At 40.8% G+C, this 19,536-nt stretch overlaps 2 protein-coding genes across 3 annotated transcripts in view; both read left to right on the forward strand.

The window, feature by feature from the left end:
- Positions 1-6: 6 nt before the first annotated feature.
- LOC106882598 (protein spinster homolog 1) overlaps positions 7-19,536 on the forward strand; it is a 29,699-nt gene continuing 10,169 nt past the window's right edge. The window contains exons 1-11 of one of the 2 annotated variants that reach the window (XM_014933335.2): positions 7-798; positions 4,541-4,743; positions 5,201-5,352; positions 6,490-6,556; positions 8,361-8,497; positions 10,824-10,952; positions 11,529-11,724; positions 11,994-12,059; positions 13,816-13,914; positions 14,272-14,455; positions 17,631-17,720. In XM_014933335.2, the coding sequence (XP_014788821.1) occupies positions 288-798; positions 4,541-4,743; positions 5,201-5,352; positions 6,490-6,556; positions 8,361-8,497; positions 10,824-10,952; positions 11,529-11,724; positions 11,994-12,059; positions 13,816-13,914; positions 14,272-14,455; positions 17,631-17,720 (1,834 nt within the window). In that variant the 5' untranslated portion in view covers positions 7-287. The remainder of the gene's footprint in view (positions 799-4,540; positions 4,744-5,200; positions 5,353-6,489; positions 6,557-8,360; positions 8,498-10,823; positions 10,953-11,528; positions 11,725-11,993; positions 12,060-13,815; positions 13,915-14,271; positions 14,456-17,630; positions 17,721-19,536) is intronic. The other variant, XM_014933336.2, reaches the window with a different exon arrangement.
- The window catches only part of LOC128251280 (protein spinster homolog 1-like), a 23,644-nt gene continuing 4,605 nt past the window's right edge, over positions 498-19,536 (forward strand). The window contains exons 1-10 of the mRNA XM_052978129.1: positions 498-798; positions 4,541-4,743; positions 5,201-5,352; positions 6,490-6,556; positions 8,361-8,497; positions 10,824-10,952; positions 11,529-11,724; positions 11,994-12,059; positions 13,816-13,914; positions 14,272-14,455. Of these exons, the coding sequence (XP_052834089.1) occupies positions 498-798; positions 4,541-4,743; positions 5,201-5,352; positions 6,490-6,556; positions 8,361-8,497; positions 10,824-10,952; positions 11,529-11,724; positions 11,994-12,059; positions 13,816-13,914; positions 14,272-14,455 (1,534 nt within the window). The remainder of the gene's footprint in view (positions 799-4,540; positions 4,744-5,200; positions 5,353-6,489; positions 6,557-8,360; positions 8,498-10,823; positions 10,953-11,528; positions 11,725-11,993; positions 12,060-13,815; positions 13,915-14,271; positions 14,456-19,536) is intronic.

Raw genomic sequence — 19,536 nt, forward strand, 5'->3', positions numbered from 1 at the left:
ATTATATATTGGTTGTCTTCTCTCCTCCTCTCTCTCTTTTTTATTCCTCCTGCTCCTCCTCTCATTCAATACTTACTCGACATACTCCTCCCTCCACGTGATGTTCTCCACTACCACCACCATAAACAACGTATGTAGTAGTAGTAGTACGAGTACTAGTAGTAGTAGTAGTAGTAATAATTATAATAATAATAATAATAATAATAATAATAATAATAATAAACAACAACAACACTACTACTACTACTAATAATAATAATCGTAGTCGTCGCTGTTGAACTCTGCCCATGAAGGGAGGAGGAAGGGGAGACAGAGGGGTGAATCAGTCGTTGTCGGTGTTGGATGCTCCCTTTGACGATACAGTACCGTTAAACGACATCCTAACCACGACCACCGCCACCGACACTGGTCAACAATCACAACAACAACAACAACAACAACGCCATCGATCATCGTCCTCCTCATCACCACCACCACGTCGTCGTCTTCTTCAAGCTATGTTCTCCTCATCTGCCGGAGGAGGCAGCGACAACAATCGCAGTCCTAGCATCAACACCATTTTGCCTTACGTATCAGTCGAAGGACAAACCATTCCGGCGCCCGAACTGATCAACGATGCTTCAGACACGGCCCCGATCGTCGATTCGGATGAGGGTCGCAGTTTCGAGAGCGATGCCACTAATCCGACCGTACAGGTGCTCTCCTCGAACCCGATCAACTCACGGAGGGCCTACATTTCCGTCGGGATCCTCTTTGCCATCAATCTTCTCAACTATATGGACAGATATACCATTGCAGGTAAGATATTAAATGTCTAATATAGATTTTATTTAATTAATTAACGAATCATCGTCTCCAAACGGTGCAGTGGCGTGGTATTTACTTTTGTCTTCAAACCTTTCACGTGTCTCTCATTAACCGAGTTTCGTTCTATCGTCCGTTTATTAAGTATGGCTTTTTAATAATCGCTAGAGGGTTGGACGATTATTTTTTTTCAGCGACGAAGGAAATAATCCCCCTAAAATGACTGTTTTGTGACAGCTCTGTAGAAAATACTCATCGGATTCGTAGCCATTTCTTCCGGTTTCAGTCGGCTGTATCGATAAACAAGACTGTGGAACCTGTCCACACACCTTCATCCTCTTATTCTATGCGCTAACCCTAAACTTTTCTTGTCTCGATTTAAAAAAAAAAGGGTTTTATTTCTTTTTTTCTTTTGTCATAAAATTTCTATTTTTATTGAGGTTACTTCCTCCGTTAACTCCCTTGACATTTCAGGTTCGAATCCTGTCGAAGTTTTAATTTCAAGTGAAAATAAAAATTGAGTGAGCACACACACACACACACACACACACATACACACACACACACACACACACACACAGACACACATCACTTTTTTTTTTCTTTCCAAGATTTCTAGTTTCATTCCGTAGATTTAGGTAATAGTTTGTATCGTGCGCGATCGCCGATGTATTTTAATATTAAATTCTGATCTATTAATAATGTACACCATCTGATAAGTATTCGTAGACTCCCTCTTTTGAAAGTTCTGAGGGCGGTGAATTGGTTGTGAGTTGAAATCCCCATCTTATATTTGTTCCGATTGCTTGCAGTCTTGAGTTCAAAACCCGCTGAAGTCAGCTTTTACCTTTTATCTTCCCACTTGGGCCCATAAAATCAAATACTAGCCACGTGTTGATGTTGTGTGTGTACGATGGTACGATATGTGTATGTAGGTGTGTGTGGGTGTCTTTGTTCCTCGCAACAGCTTGACAACCGGTGTTGGTCCGTTTATGTCCCCGATAGAATATTTACCAGGTTTAAGAATATGAACTTGGGTCGGTTTTCGATTGAACTAGTGATTTTCAACTGACATTAATACGACTCTTGGCGGTCCATAGAAGATTTTGTTGCTAGAAATTGATTATACACCTACAATACACTAAAAATTAAATATTTTTTAAAATACTATTTAATATTCTTTTCTACTCCAGGCACAAGGCCCGAAATTTTGGGGGAGGGGGCCAGTCGATTAGATCGACCCAGTACGCAACTGGTACTTAATTTGTCAACCCCCCCCTAGGGTTATGATCCGTGCATCGAAGGGTAGCAGCCGATCCGATAGGCGGATGGATTCACTCCTTGGACGCGTGGTTTCGGCTACGAATGTCGGGACCCTGCTTACTCCTTCGCTCGATCGCTGCCCACTATAATAACCAGAGCATCCCGATGAGCGCGTAGATTCGGGTTGAGTGGCCCTGACCACTCTAATACACCGTTAAAACAATACCAACAGACACATTCACGCAAACACTCTCTCAAACCAAACACGATTCTTTGCTAACTCATCAAATTTGTCTGTGAAGAAAAGTCGCTGTTTTTAAAAACTTTTATCACTGCCCCCACTTCGTTTTAAACACTGCTATTCTAAATTTAATTTGCGAATAATTGATTAAGATTATTGTTGTCGATATTGTTTATGTCCAGTCGAAGCCTGGTGACACAGATCTGTGCTCTAAAGCAGCTGTCACCAAGTTTTCTTGTTTGCATCACGGACCAGACCATGCAAGACAAATTCTCCACAGATCGGGGAATCACGTGCAGAATCTATAATTTCATTCTACACACACACACACACACACACACACACACACACACACATATATATATATATATATATATGTCTTACATACATATATGTCTTACATATATATATATACATATACATATATATACATATATATATACATATATACATATATATACATATATACATATATGCATATATATATACATATATATACATATACATATACATATACATATATACATATATATACATATACATGTCTTACATACTTAATACATATATAATACGTATAGGCGTTTGCTTCGTGTATACTTATCAACCATATGGTTCCTAGTTCAATACCACTGCGTGGCATTTTGAGCATGTTTTCTACTGTGGCCCCCGGGCTGGCAAAAGCCTTGAAACATCGTGCACGCACGCATTTGTCTACGACCGACTAGCGGTGTTGGTTTGTTTATGTTCCTCTAATTTAATGGTTTGGTATAAGAGACTGATAGAATAAGTGCCAAGCTTTAAAAAATAGGTAGAGGCGTGTGATTTGTTTGACATACCTCTAAGGTGGCGCCCCAGCATGGCCTCACTCTAAGTAAAAGTATAATACAGACATACATCCTCATCCTCATCACCGTTTAACGTCTCCTTGACAGGAGCTGGCCAGGTAGGAGCCTGCACCAGACTCTTCTGCGTCTGTTTTGGCACAGCTTTTATGGCTGGATGCCCTTCCTAACAGTCGCAGAGTGGACTGGGTGCTTTTTACATGGCACCACCAGTTATAATCCTGGTTCTGGCTAGCTGCATTGAGTTTTAAGGATCACCTAGGATTACTTGGGGTGAGCAATCCCATTGTAATCCATCCGATGGGTTGATATTGAGTTTGCTTCGCTGGAGTATGAATAGTTTACTGAGTGTCTATCCATGACAATCACAATGAATATGGAGATTAGGACATCCTTTCTACCATCTACTTTGCTGCTGTCTTCTGTTGCATTCTGGAATTCAGGATTTTCTCCTTGTTTTATGCACTGCTATAGTTTGTGCTCCGTTTTTGCTGGTGGAAAAAAAAAAAAACCATTCTGCTATTTTGTGTCTTTTATTAAAGAGTTTATGGTGTTTGTTCGATTTGGGACGATGTTTATCTGTAGCTGTGAAAAGTTTAGCCAGAATGTTAGAAGCTATTTGCCGACCGAATTACACTTGTTTCCATTCCTAGTACCCAGTATATAAGTGAAGGCATATGGCTCAATGGTTAGAGCGTCATGTTTACAATCATGGGGCAGTGTGTTGTGTTCTTGAACAAAACATTTTATTTCAGCTGAAGAAATGAGTTGCGACATTAACTGGTGCGCAGTTGTATCAGCCTCTGCCTTTCCCTTGGATAACAAGGTGCTGTGCAGTGGAACTGAACCTGGGACCATGTGGTTGAGGAGCAAAAAATTCAGTATTTCCATATTTCTTTTAATTGACTTCTGTTCTCTCATAGCTGTCTTCACGATGTAAGTTCACACAACTAAGACTTAATTAATAAATTTAATTAACCCTTAATCCTAATCAATATATTATTGATCTGCAGTAGACACATGTGTCTGCCTTGGTTGGTTTGTAAGTGGATTGGAGTCTGGGACAGGATATCATAATTAAGGTCAGAGAGAGTGTATACGTATGTATATATATATGTATATATATATATATATATATATATGGCACAAGGCCTGAAATTTGTGGGGAGGGGACTAGTCGATTATATTGACCCCAGTGTTACACTGGTACTTAATCTATTGACCCCGAAAGGATGAAAGGCAAAGTTGAGCTCGGTGGAATTTGAACTCAAAGATAATAATAATAATAATAATAATAATAATAATAATAATGATAATAATAATGATAATGATAATAATAATGATAATGATAACAATAATGATAATAATAATAATGTTGTTATTGTTGCAGGTGTATTACACAGTGTACAAAGCTTTTATGGGGTCAACAATACGAAACTGGGACTCTTGCAGACGGCCTTCATCGTCAGTTACATGTTGTTCTCTCCGATATTCGGTTACATTGGAGACCGCTACAATCGCAAATACATCATGGCTTGTGGCATATTCTTCTGGTCTTGTTTGACCCTGGCAGGGTCGTTTGTTGGCAGAGATGTAAGTATTTACCTTGGTTGTCTACATTTCCCAGGAGGCACCCCCCCTGCCTCATTGCATCTATCTTTGTTGTCTACATCATCATCAGTATCATCATCATCATCATCAGTGTCGTCATCGTCATCATCAGTGAGTTGTACCTGTAATTGAAGAGGGGCCAGCCTTGTCACATTTTGTGTCATGTTGAATCTCCCCGAGAATTATGTTACGGGTTTGTGTGTCTGTGGAGTACTCAATCACCTGTATGTTAATTTCATGAGCAAGCCTTATCATCATAATCGGTGGAGTGTCAGTTCGAGAGATTTGAGGCCATGGAGGTTGAGAAACTTACTTCCCAACCACATGGTTTTGAGTTCAGTTTCACCACCAGGCACCATTGGTGGTAGGGGTGATGGTATCCCATAGTTCACTGTTCCCCTTCTCCATCCCCCTCTTCATCTTCGTCTCTCTCTTTCAGAAATTTCATCTGTTCCTCTTCCTTCGAGCCCTCGTTGGCATCGGTGAGGCCACCTACTCCACCATAGCTCCAACCATTATTGCTGACCTTTTCGTCAAAGATATGCGATCTCGGATGTTGATGGTTTTTTATTTTGCTATCCCGGTTGGCAGGTAAGGTTTCAATTCCTGTCTTCTCTTTTTTTCAATTCTGTTCTATGTTTGTTTCCATTCATTGTACTACTATCATCACTCTCACTCACTCATTTACACACACACACATTCAGAACTGTACTCACACTCATATCTTTATTCACAGCCCCACTCATACCTATACTCACACAACTTCTCTCATACCTACACTCACACAGTCCCAGCACTTGCCCAAAGTGCCACGCAGTGGGACTGAACCCAGAACCATGTGGTTGGTAAGAAAGCTACTTACCACACAACCACTCAATCTTTTAGAATTGAAACTGGTCAGGTCTGGCCTCCCACACCTACCCCACAATGTCTTTCTAAAAATAAATCACATCATCGAATCCAGGATTAATTGAAACCAATGTGAATAAAGAAGGGTTACATAATCTGAGTGCCGAAGGGTTAAGCTTTCTGTCAATGAACCCCTTTTTGAATCTATAGGTCCCTTCTTTGCCTTCAAGCCTTTTTAATTCTGTCTGAATTTGAGTAGGCAGGCATGGGCATGGCTGTGTGGTAAGGAGCTTCCTTCCCTACCACATGGTTCCAGGTTCAGTCCCACTGCGTGGCACCTTGGGCAAGTGTCTTCTACTATAGTCTCAGAGCGACCAAAGTGAGTGGATTTGGTAGACGGAAACTAAAGAAGGCCCATTGTGTGTGTGTGTGTGTGTGTGTATAGTTGAAATTTACAGAAAAACAAAAGACAAAGACAGGTGTATAAACTACAAACAGATGTATTCGTTTGATGCTTGGGAAGGTGAGAAAGTCTTTTTTCATGTTCTGAGCCTATGCTCTTCAACATGTTCCCCTCTAATTAATAAGCAACTTCATTATAAGATTACATTCACCTGAGATGGTTAACTGGCAGAGTCATTAGAATCTCAGACAAAAAAAAGTCACTTTGCAGTATTTGTTGTGACCCTTTTGTGTTTTGAACTCAAATTCTGCTGAAGTCAACTCTTCTTTTCGTCCTTGCAAATACTGGGGTTGATGGTGTTGACTGTCCACTCCCTTTAAAATTGCTGCCCTTCGATCAAGATCACTAACCATTATTTCATTTCCTTTACGCTGTCTTATAAAATGGTTTTAGCATGTTCAAAATTTCTGTTCCAGTGGACTCGGTTACATCGTTGGTTCAAACGTTGCCTCTGCTATCGGTAAATGGCAGTACGCTCTCAGGGTATGTACTAAAAGCACTTTCTATCTTTTACTTAATTTTATTTGGTTAAGCTTCCAGCCCTGTTTATATATATATATATATATATATATATATATATTAACTTTAAAGACGCACTCCATGAAAGGAGGACTGCTACTACTACTACTACTACTACCACCACTACTACTTTTCGTAATTGCAACAAAGCATTAACAGGACAAAGACCGGAGTAGCAAAAAATGTGTCAGAATTGCATGGAAGGATTATATTGAAATTTGGTTGAATGAGAAATGTGTTTGTTTATTGTGGTGGTGGTGGTGGTGGTGGTAGTGGTAGTAGTAGTTGCGATGTCACTGGTGCCAAGCTATATCAGCCCCCTTTGCCTTTCCTTTGGGATAACATTGGTGGCATGAAGAGGGGAGGCTGGTATGCATGGGCACCTGCTGGCCTTCCATAAACAACCTTGCCTGGACTTGTGCCTCGAAGGGGAACTTTCTAGGTGCAATCCCATGGTCATTCATGACCGAAGGGGGTCCTTACCCTTTACTATATATATGTGTGTGTGAAGGTGGTAAGCTGGCAGAAACGTTAGCATGCTGGGCGAAATGCTTAGTCTGTCTTTACATTCTCAGTCTGAATTCCGCCGAGGTTGACTTTGCCTTTCATCCTTTCGGGGTCAATAAATTAAGTACCAGTTGCGTACTGGGATCGATCTAATCGACTAGCTGCCTCCCCCAAAATTTGGGGCCTTGTGCCTACAGTAGAAAAGAATATAGGTGTGTGTGTGGTTGCAAAGTTTGCTTCCCAACTACATAGCTTCAGGCTCAGTCCCACTGTGTGGCATCTTGTGCCAAATGTTGTCTACTATAGCTCTGAGTTGACCAATGCCTTGAGAGTAAATTTGGGAGATGGAAACTGAAAGAAGCCCATCATACATACATGTAGTATATTATGTGTGTGTGTGTTGTTTTGTGTATGTCCCCAAAACTTAATGGTTTTCCTCAAAAGTGACAATAGACTAAGTACAAGATTTAAAAAACTGACAAGTATTATGGTCAACTCAGTCAACTAAAATCCCTTCAAGGTGGTGGCCATGCATGGATTGAAACGGCTAGAAGATAATTAAATAAAATACTGGTTCGTTAATAGAGGTTTGAGTGAATACTATACGAAGTCTAATCAAAACGTATCCGGATTGGTGCTGTAAAAAGGAAACAACAACAGCTCCTTCAGAGTCGTCCCCTTCTGAAGTCCCTCACTTTATCTGGCATCATTTCCATGGACTCCCGTTTCCTGGGACTCCTTTTTGGGGAGAGCAAACAGCTGTCTCGTTTGGATTTCCTCAATGTCTTCAAATCTTGTTCCTTTCAAGTTGCATTTTGGAAACAGGAAAGGGGCCATGGCCATAGATCCATGATCCATCAGCTGTTAAGGACCATTTCCAAACAGTTGACCCCTTCCTCAACAAAATCAAGGAGATCCTGCACAGTTGACCCCTGATCTTCCAAGCACATAAACAATAGAAGAGAGTGAAAACGTTATAACTTAGTATGTTACCATAACAACAGCGTCCAAGGTCAATCTGTGCCAAGTGACTTCACTTTACGTACTTAAGAAGCTTCGTTACCATAGCAACAGTTCCGATGGTTTTTGGTTGGACCTCATACAGTGTTGTGGATACAATTATTTTGAATTGTTATTTGAGTTTGAACTCAAAACCTTTTGTTTTGCATGTAAGTTTCATGTGTTCCACCCGCATTAACTAAACCATCCCTGAATTCTCAATAACTACATGTTTCATTGTTGTTGTTATTTCCCTGTCTAGGTCACACCCCCACTTGGTATAATCTGTACCGTGCTGATTGTCTTTCTTCTGGTTGAGCCTGAGAGGGGGTCCAGTGAAGGGGGTACCCACCTCAAGAACACCTCATACCTCACAGACATAAAGGCTCTTCTCAAAAAGTAAGTCCTCTCCTCATTTCTTTCGCTGCTCTCAGATGGGATGATGGGTAAGAGAGGGGCAGTGTGGAGGCACAGGCCCGACTCTCTGGTAAGAAGCTTGCTTCCCATCTACATCGTTCCAGGTTCAGTCCCACTGCGTAGCACCCTGGGTAAATGTCTTTCATTATAGCCTCAGGCCTTGCGAGTGGATCTGATAGATGGAAACTGAAAGAAGCCCATCATATACATTTCTAGTCTCAGTTACTGAAAAGGAGATAACCACTCTGAAATGCATGTGTCCATCAGTTTGGTGGGGGTGGGGGTAGCACTGGAAACGGACTGGATGTCTCTATACCTGTCTGTCTGCCGAGTGAGAAATCTTCCTAATGTGCAAAATACTGTGAATGGCTTGGTTATGGGTTCAAAATGTTGCAAAAAGTTGGACTCAACACAACACTTTGGGATTGAATACTGATTGATGTTTTGAAATGAGTTTTTGTAATTTCAAATCTGAACTAATTATTTTTAAAATTAGTTGACCTCAATAAATTATTTGATGTTTGACAAATCTTGCTCAAGGACACTCTTTGGGTTTTGGGTCACCAATGTTTATAGTTCATTGTTTTCACCGATAACCTCCTCAAACAAACACTGCAATGTTTAGATTATAGACAACTGATTACTTTTAATTCAAATGTTAACAATTCATAAAGTCTAGGACTTTAAAACATTATGGTGTAGGCATGGGTGTGCAATTAAGAAGCTGCTTGTCCCGACTGCATGCTTTCAAGTTCTGTCCCTCTGCTTGGCACATTGGGCAAGTGTCTTCTACTGGAGCCACCAGCCCTAAGTTGACAAGACTCTTCTGAGTGGATCTGGTTGACAGAAACTGTGTAGAAGTGTCGAGCTGGCAGAAACGTTAACATACCAGGCGAAATGCTTACTGGTATTTCCTCTGCCGTTACGTTCTGAGTTCAAATTCCGCCAAGGTCGACTTTGCCTTTCATCCTTTTGGAGGGCGATAAATTAAGTACCAGTTACGCACAGGGGTCGATGTAATCGACTTAATCCGTTTGTCTGTCCTTGTTTGTCCCTTCTATGTTTAGCCCCTTGTGGGCAATACAGAAATACGAAACTGTGTAGAAGCCTGTTGTTTGTATATTTATGTTCATATATATGTGTGTGTATGTATGTCTGTGTGTGTGTGTGCATATATATATATATATATATATATATAACAATATGTGCAAAGAAAATTATGTTTATTTTAGATAACACCTTCAAAATTCAATTGTATTAACTTATACACACACACACACACACACACACACACACATACATATATATTATAGAGGCATACCTCACACTATGTCATCAGTTGGTTCCAGGAGACACAACTTAAGTCGTATTGACTTGTCTATATATTTATATGTGTATGTAATATATATGCATATCATCATCATTTAACGTCCGCTTTCCATGCTGGCATGGGTTAAACGATTTGACTGAGGACTGGTGAGCCAGATGGCTGCTCCAGGCTCCAATCTGATCTGGCAGAGTTTCTACAGCTGGATGCCCTTCCTAACACCAACCACTCCAAGAGTGTAGTGGGTGCTTTTACATGCCACCGGCACGAGGGCCAGTCGAGCAGTACTGGCAACGGCTATGCTCATATGGTGTTTTTACATGTCACCTGCACAGGTGTCAGTCCAGCAGCACAGGCAATGTCCTTGCTAGAATGCTGTTTTTCATGTACCACTGGCACAAATGCCAGTAAGGCGACACTGGTAATGATCACGCTTGAATGGTGCTTTTCACGTGCCACCAGCATGGAAGCCAGTCAGCAGCACTGGCAACGATCACTCTCAGTGGGTGCTCTTAGCAATGGAGTTTGATGTAGCTACCCTCATTTGCATCTCTTGCCGTGAGGTAAGTTCATCTGGGACTTTCAACAGGAAGCGGTCCAGCCTTGATTTAAAAACACCTACATCTACTTTGTGCAGGTTCCTCAGACTCTTTGGGAGAATATTAAAAAGCTGTGGGCCCCTGAAACCCGGGCTGTTGTGGTAAGTGGTCCTGAAGCATGATGGCATTGCTGGGATCTTTGGCACTGTGCAATGTCGACCCTTTCTGGCATTGGTGTAGACTTGAGTTCTACTCATCTGTCAAGTTTCATCAAAATCAATAAAACGATGGAGGAGGAGTTAGATAACAACATCACAAACAAACACACCGATTTTCCACATATGTAGTATATATATATATATATATATATATATATATACACACACACACATATACATACATATATACTTATTATCTCTCATATTGATTAATCTGTTTTCAGTAAAAGTTTCCTGTTCTCAACTATTGGCTTCACATGTGTTGCATTTGTGACGGGAGCGTTGGCCCTTTGGGCTCCCTATTTTATGTATGATGCCATACGTCTCTTGGATGGATCAGCAGAAATGGCAGAGTAAGTCAGCAGTTTCTTTTTTTCAAATATTTGTTGTTTTAGATTTTGTTTTGTTTCTATCTTCCCCATTTTCCTTTTCTCGTGGCTTTTCACTGAAATGACTGCAGCCATCTTCTTGAGTTGTAGCATCAATATTGATCTACTTCAGAATGTATTTAAGATTGTTTTTGAAATACTTGCATGGCTTGCACTGGAGACATCCTTGCCCCAGTCGATTATCCAACACCTGTTTTGGCAGGCAGTTGTCCCCTAAATAGACAATCACGGGATAATCACATAATCTCATAATCTTTGAGATTTTGATCATTGGACTATTTAGTTTTAGAGTGACATTGCAGGGTCTGTATGAGAAGTTGGATCAGGCCAGTTTGAACATAAAACGAGTAGGATATTTGGCCTGGGTTTAAACATAAATGGCTAATGTCCATCTTTCATGCAGGTCTGTGTTTGACAGTTGGACAGGACTGCTGGGCCCAGGACCATTCTTCTCCGTTATCTTATTTCATCACGTTTTTTTTTGTTTTTTTTTTCAGCTTATTTAATTTTAACCCTTTTTTTAAAATCCCTACTTTTCAGCGTTAGCCTAAAGTTTGGCGTCATCACGTGTGCAGCTGGTTTCATTGGTGTTGCTGCTGGCTCTGTTGCTGCACAGTATTACAGGAGACGAAACCCTCGAGCGGACCCTCTCATCTGTGCAAACGGGATACTGTTGTGCACCCCGTTCTTATTCTTTACCCTGGTTACCATGCAGTATTCCATCACAGCCTCTTGGGTATGTAGCTCCACTGGTTATTGCTTGTGTTCTTTTTTGGTGGTGGGGAAATGTTCAGATTCTTTCTATTGTGTGCAGGGATCTTCCGATGGAAAAACCCCTACACCACCGACATCACCACCATTACCAGTACAAATACTGTGACCAACTCCACCCCACCCCCACCAGCCACCATCACAACAACCACCACCACTACAGTTCCCATGACTAATTACTGTCGTTAGTCTGTTTTTTCCATTAATTAATCTGTTTTTCTGTCTCTGTTTCAGGTTTTAATATTTATTGGGGAGACGTTTTTGTGCCTCAACTGGGCAATTGTGGCAGATATTTTATTGGTAAGAAGCAAAGATAATCTTGTTGTTGTTGTTGTTGTTGTTGTTGTTGTCGTCATCGCTTGTGGGGAGGGGGTGGTGAGTGAACTGGGAGTATATGTGAGTGTGTATGTATGTATATGTCTGTATGTATGTATGTACGTATGTATGTGTATGCAAGTGTATGTATGTATGTATATCTGTCTGAATATACATATATGTATATCTATATATAAATAATGGCAGAATCGTAAGCACACCGCAGCTGTGTGTGTGGCCTGTGTGTTGGGGTTGCGTCTCGTCTAGTGATTTTCACCTTTTTTAATATCATACCAGATCCAGGGATCTGCACCAAAAATTTACTATATTTAAAGAGGGAAGAGCATCAGGGTCCACATATGGCCCTGGGAGCTTTGGTTGAGGACCCCTGATCTAACGTGTGTGTGTATGTTTTAATGTCTGGCGTGTTGGACAAAAACTCAGATCCCTACAAAGACATCTTCTATGTCAATGTTTTTATAAAATCAAAGAAAAAAAAACTGTTGACCTTTAAACCCCCCCCCCCTCTCACTCTATTTATGGGTTTTCTTTATTAATTGAGCTTTGAACCTATCAATTACAACCTCTTCTATTGAAATTATCTCAAGTGGACAGGGTTAGCTCCTTCACAGCCAAGATAACCAAAAGTTAGTTTATGTAGGCTAATGACTGAAGCATAAGCAAATGGCCCAGTGTTCAGTGTCACTGTGTGGCACGTTGGGCAAGAGACATCTACGGTAGCCTTTTGCTGACCAAAGCTTTGGCAGTGAATTTGGATGAAGCCTGTTTTATATGCATATATCACCATCATCATCATCGTCGTCATCCTTTAATGTCCACGGGTTGGATGGGTTGGGAAGCCAAAGCACTGCAAACCATGCTCTGATCTACTTTAGCATGGTTTCTACGGCTGGAAGCCCTTCCTAACCCACAGGGTGCTGGCTGCTTTGTATGGGACACTGGCACAAGACCCTTGTAGGCCAATCTTCTTCACCAGGGGATGTGGCCTTAACACTTCTACTGTGGAGGACAGGTTGCACATACACACACACGTTTATGTGTGAGTGTATATGTATATATTTATATACACACACACATACATATGCATGTACCATAGATTTGTGAGTGAATTGGTAGACAGAAATTGTGTGGAAGCTTGTTGCATATCTATCTATCTTTCCATCTATCTATGCACACACACACACCAACCAATGTTTTTTTGTGAGTGATTTGGTGGACCCAAATACATGGAAGCCTGTTATGTATGTATATATATATATATATATGTATATGGCACGTGAAAAGCACCGTTACCAGCATTGACTTCCTGGCACATGAAAAAACATTTGAGAAAGGTTGTTGCCAGTGCCACTGGACTGGCTCCTGTGTAGGTGGCACGTAAAAAACACCAACCTATAATAGAAAACATCATCATCATTATTATTATTATTATTATCATTATTATTAAAGGCAGTGAGCTGGCAGATTGTTAGCAGACTGGATGAAATGCTTTGTGGTATTTTGCCTGTTGTTATGTTCTGAGTTCAAATTCCATAGAAGTCGACTTTGCCTCTCATCCTTTCAGGGTTGATAAATTAAGTACCAGTGAAACGCTGGGGGTCGATGTGATTGACTAGTCCCCTCCCCACAAATTTCAGACCTTGTGCCTTTAGTAGAAAGGATTATTATTATTTCTTCTTCTTCTTCTTCTTGTAATAATTGTTATTCCTTTGTGCTGCAGTATGTGGTCATTCCTACAAGACGGTCACTTGCTGAGTCATTTCAAATCATTATTTCCCACATGTTTGGTGATGCTGGCAGCCCTTATTTGATTGGATTGGTGAGTATAGTCATCTAGCTTTCTGTTTCTGAATGTCTGTCTATCTCTCTGTCTATTTATCTATCTATCTATCTCTCTGTCTATCTACCTACTTATCTATCTATCTATCTATCTATCTATCTATCTATCTATCTCTACTTTTCTCTCTCTCTGTCTCTCTCTACATATATATGTGTGTTTTGTGTATGTATAGATCTCCATCATTCCCTTGTCTGCCCCGCCCCCTCTCACTGCCTGTCTCTCCCACTGCATCTATTCTCTACCTCCTCCTCCCCCCCAGTCCTTAACTCTCTCCCTTTCTCCATCTCCATCATGTTATGTAATAAACCATATCTATTTCTCCTCCTGCATCGACAGATCTCCGACCACCTGTCCTCGACCTACCCCGAGTACATGCAAAAGACCAACTTCCTGCAGTTCATCACACTCCGTGCTGCCCTCTACATTACATGTTTTGTCTGTGTCCTCGGTGGCGCGGCCTTCTTTGCTGCGGCACTTTTTGTAGAAAAAGACAAAGAAAGAGTCGACAATCTCATCCGAGGTCAGTTACTCCATGTTTTATTTTTTGCTGTCGTTGTTGTTGTTGTTGCTGTTGTCATAGTTACTGCTGCTGCTGCTGCTGCTGTTGTGTCCTGCTTTGGTCAGCTTTTCTACTCTTTTATCAGGTTGATAAAATACACCATCAGTTTTATATATATACATATATGTGAGTGTGTGTGTGTATATATATATATATATATATATATATATATATATGTGTGTGTATATATAAAAATTAGGGATACCTAATGTACCAGCTTTGCTACAAAGAGGAGTCAACACTCCAAATCCCCAAGTTTATCACTTAAATAAACAAGAAAAAGATAATAGATTTATCATCATCATCGTCGTCGTCGTTTAACGTCCGCTTTCCATGCTATCATGGGTTGGACGATTTGACTGAGGACTGGTGAAACCAGATGGCCACACCAGGCTCCAATCTATATATATAAAAATAAACATAATTAATGACAGAAGCAGTGTTAACATGAAAAAGTGGATGTTGTGTTGGAACATACAGTACTGTGCTAGTTACCTGGAGAGTGTATATAAGGATTAGTTTATATCATTGATGGTTGATAACCACCCTGTATGGCCACTGGAAACTGCTGAATTACATGATCTGGCTCTCCGTTGCGATTGTGTGTGTAGAGAGAGAGAGAGAGAGAGAGAGAGAGAGAGAGACACACACACACACACACACACACACACACACACACACACACACACACACAGCAATAAGAGCTTTGGATGGGAATTTCTAAGTGTTTTAACTCTTTAGCATCCAGATTATTCTGCCAAATGTAATACTGTTTCCTTCATATTGTTTCGAATTAATCATTCTCTTGTTGCTTTGAGGTTTTGATGTTGTGATTGTTTATTATTAGAATGATATTGTAGGCTTGGTGTGAGAGGCCAGATCTGGGCAGTTTGAGCATAAATCACGTGGAATAATTTGGCTGGATACGACCAGTGTAAATGCTAAAGGGTATATGCATTGCTACATATGTTTCCACAAACTTAGATTTTGCAGAACTTCACTGGATGAGGAAGGAATACAACAACTAAAGCATGTAGTTTGTGGCAACGTATGTGGCAGTCCATTAAAAGATTTACAGATTCTCATCCAAAATTTCTTGTTATATTCATCCTGCGCTCTACTGGCATCAGACTAATAACCTTTCCATAGATTTACTCCAGAAGATGGGAACAATAAGTGGTAGCTGGGAAAAATAAGACAGGAGGAGCTTTTTAGGAGGACACTCAAAAATGTTTCACATAAAAGGACTTCAAGCATATAAGCTATATCTATATATGACAAATGACCGAGAGCTTGGCATTGTGCCAAGTAAAACTGCAGGAATGGCAGATCCTGGTGCCACGCAAATGGCACCTGTGCTGGTGGAATTTAAAAGCACCCATTACACTATCAAGAGTGGTTGCTGGTAGGAAGGATATCCAGCCATAGAAACCGTGCCTAATCAGACTTTTCTCAAGTTCCAAATGTGAATTTGTCTGTATTAAATACATCCCAAAGATGAAGTTTTGTATCTTTGTTGGAAACTGGCTCCCTCCTCAGTGGAAGATTTATAATAATTAAAAAATAGAAGAGACATACATGCATCATCATCATCATCATCATCATCATTGTTTAACGTCTGCCTTCCATGCTAGCATGGGTTGGACGATTTGACTGAGGACTGGTGAAACCGGATGGCCACACCAGGCTCCAATCTAATTTGGCAGAGTTTCTACAGCTGGATGCCCTTCCTAACGCCAACCACTCAGAGAGTGTAGTGGGTGCTTTTACGTGTCACCCGCACGAAAACGGCCACGCTCGAAATGGTGTCTTTTATGTGTCACCCGCACAAGAGCCAGTCCAGGGGCACTGGCAACGATCTCGCTCGAAAACCCTACAAGGCCAGTCAGGCAGTACTGGCAACGGTCACGCTCAGGATGGTACATCTTATGTGCCACCCGCTCAAGAGCCAGTCCAGGGGCCCTGGCAACGATCTCACTTGGCTTGCCGGGTCTTCTCACGCACAGCACATTTCCAAAGGTCTCGGTCAGTAGTCATCGCCTCGGTGAGGCCCAATGTTCGAAGGTCTTGCCTCACCACCTCAGCCCAGGTCTTCCTGGGCCTACCTCTTCCACGGGTTCCCTCAACTGTTAGGGAGTGGCACTTTTTCATGCAGCTATTCAACTGTTAGGGAGTGGCACTTTTTCATGTATACACACACACACACACACATGCCCTTGTATACACACGTGTGTGTATATTTTATATGTCTATCATTCATCATAATCATCATCATTTAATGTCTGCTGGCCAGAATTGGGTGGTTTGGCAGGGGCTGGTAAGGCCAGACACCACAACAGGATTCTTCGTCCGTTTTGGCATGGTTTCTATAGCTGGATTCCCATCCTAATGCTGACCACTACAGAATGTTCTGGATGCTTTTAACATGGCACCAGCATCAGTGTCAATTCTGCTGTGAAAAATGAGCAAAGAGGAATAACTTGAGGTACCCAATGGCATGTATTTGAACAAGATAGACCAGTACAAGTATATAAGAAAAAACACACACAACATAAAATTCTTGTTTCATTAAAATTATCTTTTCTTCAAGACAATGCATCATAATAAATCCAGATAAATACCCCTTGGAGCACTCTGTACAAATTGAACCTGGCTATCTAAATTGTCCAGTTAAAGCAACAGGAATTCACACAGGTTGTTATTTCACTTTCTGTGGCATGTCCAATGTATGAAACCGAATTTCAAAGACTGAATAAATTTGGTAAATTGATCACAGAGAATATTAGGGAAAAAACCCCGCAAAGAATGAAGGTCAGTCAATGATTTAATCAGCTACATGTGTTTCAAATAGAATTGCTCCCTACAACCAGCCGGCATCCTGAGCAGGGAAGACTGGACGTATATACGCTAGAGAAACTGGGTACCCAGTGCCTTGCTCCTTACAGAGTCATGTGGACTTATCATGTATATATGCATGTACGTGTGTGTGTGTGCATGTATGTATGCATGAATGTGTGTGTAATATATATATATATATATATATATATATATATATAGATATATATATATATAGATATATCTTTGTACTTGTGAATTTTCCATGCTTTTTTTAAAAATGATTTATTCATTATTCCAGGCGATTTAAGTGATGAAATAGTTGTTTTCCATTCGCCGGTTTCTGTTGGCTCCCCACAGGTGTACGGTGCTTTTAGCCATTTGTGGCGTGGTGAGTTTGTCGGTCTTGTACCCTTTCTGCCTCATCACTTGAGCCATGACTACATCTACTAACAGAATGTGGTGCTTACTTATACAGCATCCTTGAATCCTTTTGGATCTGTCTAACAAAGTGATGCATAAATAATAATTCTAATAATAATAATAATCCTTTCTACTAAAGGCACAAGGCCTGAAATTGTAAGGGAGGTGGCAAGTTGTGAAAGTAATGAAAATTTTGGAAGACAAGTATAAATAATAAATGAGTGGAAATTGAACCAGTGAGTGTGTTAAATGATGAGGCATTAAGACAATATGACCCTCCCCAGACGCAATATCATTTGCTTAAACACACAAATTCACGTAAAGAATTTTGTAAACCAGATACCAAAACGAAATATATATAATATAAAACAAACCACTCGCTACATTCGACATAATTACCCCTACCCATCATCATTTCACATCCGTTCTCCATGCTGGCATAGGATGGATGCTTTGACAAGCGCTGGTAAGCCAGAGGATTGTGCCAGGATCTTCAGTTTGTTTTGGCAATAAAGTGTCTTGCTCAAGAACACAACGCACTACCAAGTCCAGGAATTGAACTCACTACTTCATGATTGTGAGCCTGACACTCGAACCACTGACTCATGTGCCTTCACATAGACTATATATATATATATATACTAGCGAGATCGTTGCCAGTGCCCCTGGACTGGCTTGTGCGGGTGGCACATAAAAGACACCATTTCGAGCGTGGCCGTTTTCATGCGGGTGACACGTAAAAGCACCCACTACACTCTCTGAGTGGTTGGCGTTAGGAAGGGCATCCAGCTGTAGAAACTCTGCCAAATTAGACTGGAGCCTGGTGTTGCCATCCGGTTTCACCAGTCCTCAGTCAAATCGTCCAACCCATGCTAGCATGGAAAGCGGACGTTAAACGATGATGATGATGATGATGATGTTGTGTAAATTTGGATTTTTATCCCTAATATTATTATTAGCCAAATCAGACTGGAGCCTGGTGCAGCTCTCCATCTTGCCAGCATGGAAAACTAACATTAAAGGAGGATGATGTTGATGGTGGTGATGTCATTTACTTCCTTGTCCATCACCTACTCCCTTAGATCTTGCACTAATTACTTCACTTAATCCAATACTCTGCTTTCCTCATTTTATCTTCATTTGTTTTGACACAGTCACATACAGTGACTCCCTCTTAACCTCTTCATCCTGATTCCAGTTTAAGAAACTACACTCTCTGAGTGGTTGGCGTTAGGAAGGGCATCCAGCTGTAGAAACTCTGCCAAATCAGATTGGAGCCTGGTGTTGCCATCCGGTTTCATCAGTCCTCAGTCAAATCGTCCAACCCATGCTAGCATGGAAAGCGGACGTTAAACGATGATGATGATGTCTGGGGAGAGTCATTTTCTTATTGTGCCTTTGATTTCTATGTAGGATGCCATGAAGATTACGTCCAGATTTTCTGATTGTTGTTTCTAAGTTATTTGGGGATATAAGGTCTGTGGAGCTGTGTCCCCTTGACCGTCTGTGGTTTGTTTTCGATAAGCGTGGGTTCATTTCTGTGTATTTCGTTTTTTTGGATTTGGTTTGCAAGATTTTTCATGTGATATTGTGTGTTGAAGCATATTCTGTTGTGTCTGGGGAGAGTCATTTTCTTATTGTGCCTTAAAATTTAACACAATCACCGGTAAAATTTCCACTTATATCTTATTTTTATTTTCCTAAAATTTTCGTTGTGTCTTGCAACCTTTTCAATAGTCTTGACTCTCTTGAGAAATAAGTGGAAATTTTACCAGTGAGTGTGT

The sequence above is a fragment of the Octopus bimaculoides genome, chromosome 30, assembly GCF_001194135.2.
Source record: "Octopus bimaculoides isolate UCB-OBI-ISO-001 chromosome 30, ASM119413v2, whole genome shotgun sequence".
NCBI lineage: Eukaryota > Metazoa > Mollusca > Cephalopoda > Octopoda > Octopodidae > Octopus > Octopus bimaculoides.